The sequence below is a fragment of the Nicotiana tomentosiformis genome, chromosome 1 (assembly GCF_000390325.3).
Source record: "Nicotiana tomentosiformis chromosome 1, ASM39032v3, whole genome shotgun sequence".
Taxonomy (NCBI): domain Eukaryota; kingdom Viridiplantae; phylum Streptophyta; class Magnoliopsida; order Solanales; family Solanaceae; genus Nicotiana; species Nicotiana tomentosiformis.
In genome coordinates, this window is record NC_090812.1 from 158015470 (window position 1) to 158020301 (window position 4832).

The following is a 4832-nucleotide window of genomic DNA, read 5'->3' on the forward strand; positions in this document are numbered from 1 at the left end:
CGGAGCGAGACTTGCCTTTTTCTTAACTCTTTAAGAGCTAGAAGAAGAGCAATTATATATATACCCATCAAAAGTCTTTTCTTCCTCCGATATGGGACAATGTCCCTTTGCCAAGGGAAACTCAAATATTTTATTTTCCCTCCATTTCTCATTCACCCTCTTTAAGCTACACAAGCTTAAAATCCCTCACATGAATGGGAAATGGCTATAAAATAAAGGAATGAACGGACGCGTGTGTGTTTTACATGCAAGAATTAATTGTATCTGGAATTATGAAAACATGTTGTCTTCTCCCTTCAAATTATGCCCTATATGCAATGATATTACCGATTTATATGTACAACCAAATTCAAATAACCATTTCACTGTCCCAATTCACCATCAGAGAGCCACTTAGAGCTTCTCATAACATCCTATATGTGAAAATTGATTAGCACCACAGGCAAAACGTAAGTGTGTTTAACATATTTAAGTCAATTTTATTAGGTTGTACCATCTCAAAGTAAAAGCCATAAGCCAATGGAATAGATCATGATACCCTTGTGTAACAGAAGGATGAAGAAAGAAGTTATTGAAGCCTATGTGATCAGAGAATAAGATAAGAGGAGAGGATATTAATTTGATCAATATATAACACCACCTAATTAGAGGTGCCTAACACATACATTATCATATTTGTCCAACGTGGGACAATATCTAGCTCAATACCTTAACAATTTTAACATTCTAAACTAATACAAAATCCTCTAACAACCTGAACCAGCAAGACCCTATTTAGAAACTGCCATTGCTATAAGCCCAATGAGCACTTATTACGATAGCGGACTTCGCTTAAGGACACAAGTGCACATATTTGCAAATTCTGCTGAAACTATAACTCAGTAAACACAAGGGAAAAATTCTTCAGCCCATAAAGGTAGCAGAAAGGTTCCTACCTAAAAAGACAAAATCCATACAAAAAATTAATGTTTTCCAAGTCCTCATTCTAAAACCCCTAGAAGTAGCAAATTAGGCTCACAAAAATGTGTTTCACCAATTCGCTATTGTTGGCAATATGCTGAGCAGAACTCATTTAATAATTTCAAGATTTTCCATATATATCCACGTACCCCTTATTCTGAGCAAAGCTCATTTGATATTTTCAAGATTTTCCATATTTATCCACGTACGCCTGCAAAAGCAAATTACTTGTCAAATTTAGGGACGAATAGACTTCACAGACTGTACATCATCAGTAATATTTTCGAAGCATGACTCACCTCAATGAGCTTAGCAAGTTTTGGCTGAGATACAGAAAGATACTGTCTGATTGATTCAGCCGTACCAGGAACCTGATGGGGATGCAAAGAGTTGACAACTTTATCAACTGTCTTCTTGACTATTATCTTGTAAGCATCCTTACTCATGAGACCCTCACTCCAAGTTGGCTTTAGTAGTTCTTTAACAAATTCCACAAGAGCAGCATGAAAATGCTTCAAAACTCTCGACTCTTTGTTGACAGATCTATCTGTTTTCCAGTCAATATCAATTTCATTTCCATGTCCGAGCCTCTCAAATTCTGATTTTGTCTTTTTCCGGAGCCTGGTGCGTTGTAGTTCAGTAGATAAATTTAGTTTATCTGCTTTTGAAGAGGTATTTATGTGTTCCTGATGAGCAACTGCCGTATCTGCTGTATCTGCTTCATTATTAGACAATTCTTTCTCAGACAAGTTGTCAGGCAATATATCCCTATGGTAGACATGACCAGAAATTGGATGTTTATTGGAGCTCTGTTCTGGACCCAAGGTTCCTGGTGAAACTGGATCATCATTTTCCTGCGTACATTTGGTGAATACAGGCCCTCCTTTTCCAGAGGAAGAGAACTTTGAGGGCCCATCTCCTACATTACTTTGCTCAATACTATCACGAAGAGGATCATATAGACTTTCAGGACATCCAATGATTTGACTAAGAAAGAATGATGGTCGAAAAGGAACAGATGGCTCCCAATTGTCAGAAGAAACCTTAGTTTTATAATCAGATGATCGCCGTGCGTCCCGTGATAAATCAACCCGCGAAAGTTCAGCTTCAGAACTAGGAAATGCCGAAGACTTCTGCTGCAAAGAGGTGGATTTAGAAGAAGAATATTCTTGGCTACTATCCAAAAGCTTCTGATCATCAAGGGCATCTATGTTCCGCGAAGACGAACAACGATGAGACAACCTATCTACAGAGTCATTCAAGACTTGCAAACCATGATTGTCGTGCACAGACCGGCTCCTCTTATATTTCACATTATCCAAACCTGAGGTGTAAGAGGAAACTACAGTATTTTGGTGACTATCAGATAACAGGACTGAGCTACGCTTTCCACCATGGAGGCTATTTTTATGTACAGAACCATCTTTGAGTAATGGAGAAGAAGAGGTGCTATAACCAGCCAAGTATGGTTTACATCCAAGAGACTCTCTTCCAACCTCTGGGATGGACGAAGGACCATCCATACGCATATGCAATTCCTCGTCACTTCTCAATTTTATATTTTCTCCAGATTGAACTGCTGATGGTACTGAATCAGAAGAACCATCCAGCACTGATCTCTTGCCATTCTCTTCCAAACCTATAGGGAGTAACGCACCTCATCCTGATTAGTTATCCAAGGCGCTACCATATCGAATTAAAGCATGGTGACACATCATTATAAACGACTAAGGTTCAGAATTACCTTTGCCATTTGCAAGTTTGCCTTTTATCATAGCCTCGTCTAGAATGACATCCTTATCATGGCTCGTTACATGGTCCTTTATGTGAAGAAATCTACAAGAGTTCCCTTTGATGCACCAACCCCTGGAAAAAAACTCACATCTCATTGCTAATCTTTTGCTTCCACCCCTAGAATCAGCAGCAGGGGACGAACTTCTTTCCCTTGTCTTGAGAACGTCCAACTTGGAAAGACTAGATACCATCAAACTTGGTTCTACTTAAACTATACGCAAAAGAACTTCCAGTAAGAGACATCGAAAAGCAGCATAAGACCCAACTTCCAACTACAAAAAAAAGAATGAACAAGGCATCAGCAGTATAACTAAAACCTTGGTGATGTTTGCTTTAAATCGTCCACAGCTTCTTGATCACCTCCTTCAGTAAATTGAACACCAATAGCCACCTTGCCAGAAACATCAGTCAATATTTCGGCATCCACTGCTTGACCAAAAGGCTGGATTTTCTCTCTATTTGTTTCACCATGCTCAAATCCAGAAGCTTGGACATCAGACTCTATTAGTAGGTTTCCCTTTGAACTTTCCGTAGTGAACTTATATTGGATATACTCGGTCAATCGGTAGATTTGATATCTTTGAACCGTCGAACTTTGTTGTATACCTAGACAACATAAGTCACACAATCAATCCTTAACCATCTATGGTTCTCACGGTTGTGTTCGTTTCAACCATGAATACCGCCTGGTTTCATGAGTGCTTAGAGAATGGGCCTTTACTTTCATTCCCCTTGAAGTGGCTTACACTTCACACTCACATAGGTGATTTCTAAACGTGTAATCCTATAGACACACTATCTGGTCATATCCTGCCAGACTAAACAAATCATTAAAAAACCTTTAAGCTTTGTTGACTCATCAAAAAGCCTTAATGCTTTACCTCGATTTTTGAACATTGTCTTCATCACGAGAATGGGTTGAGTTATTTGACAATGTTGAACCGTCATTCATAACTTTGTTTGATCTCTTTGAACCTAGCTCATGGGATCTCCAGTCTACTAGGTAGAGTTACCGTCATAATGACTTGTCCTAGACCTTAACCCCATTCCTTTTGATGATCTTTCAACTGCCTATCTATATAGGCCTTTTGTAAGTGGATCCGATACGTTATCTCTTGACTTTATGTAGTTAATTGTGATAACACCACTAGAGAGTAGTTGTCTAACGGTATTGTGTCTCCGTCGTATATGACGAAATTTTTCGTTATACATAACGCTCCCTGCCCTGCCTATTGCTGCTTGACTATCACAATGTATACAAAATGGTGCCAAAGGTTTGGGCCAAAATGGAATATCTTCCAAGAAATTCCGGAGCCATTCAACTTCTTTACCGGCCTTATCTAAAGCTATGAATTCAGATTTCATTGTAGAACGGGCGATGCACGTTTGTTTGAATGATTTCTAAGACACTGCTCCACCCCCAATTGTGAAAACATATCCACTCGTGGATTATGAAAACAATAAAGGAAACATGCACGACATCACTCTTCGTACTTTTACTCTCAATCTCACCATAAAATTAATAGAAACGACACGACATCACCCTTCGTGCATTAACTCTCATAATATGGCACGGCATCACCCTTCGTGCATTAACACTCACAATATGGCACGGCATCACCCTTCGTGTATTAACACTCACAATATGGCATTGCATCACCCTTCGTGAATTAACACTCTCCCTTACCATAATGCAATGCATAAATAACAATATGGATATATAATAACAAGTACAAACCTTACTTCAACATTTGGTTCCATAACATCAATCTCAACTTTGAAATAAAAACTCAATTATCACCAGAAAATCCGTAAACATGATAAGAACGATAAATTGAACAACACTAGTATAACACATAGCAATTAGGCATAGGAATGAGACAATATAAGAAAAACTGAGAAACATAAAAAACAGATAAATTGGCGGCGCATAAGTACTCGTCACCTCACATATACGCCACTCACATGAATTTCACTTAGCAAGTAATCTAAGGTTCCTAATTCCCTCAAGTGAGGGTTGGACACAACACTTACCTTGCTCTGAAGGCCACTTAATTTTCAATCACAGCTTTTCCTTT

At 38.7% G+C, this 4832-nt stretch overlaps 1 protein-coding gene across 1 annotated transcript; it reads right to left on the reverse strand.

Moving 5' to 3' along the window:
* Nucleotides 1-599: 599 nt before the first annotated feature.
* On the reverse strand, nucleotides 600-3256 carry LOC138904151 (protein FRIGIDA-ESSENTIAL 1-like). Its single transcript, XM_070192673.1, has 3 exons — nucleotides 2705-3256; nucleotides 1260-2599; nucleotides 600-1171 (listed from the first exon to the last, which is right to left on the reverse strand). Exons 1-3 carry the CDS (start codon nucleotides 2943-2945, stop codon nucleotides 1142-1144), a joined length of 1611 nt encoding a protein of 536 aa, XP_070048774.1. The 5' UTR covers nucleotides 2946-3256; the 3' UTR covers nucleotides 600-1141.
* Nucleotides 3257-4832: the final 1576 nt, after the last annotated feature.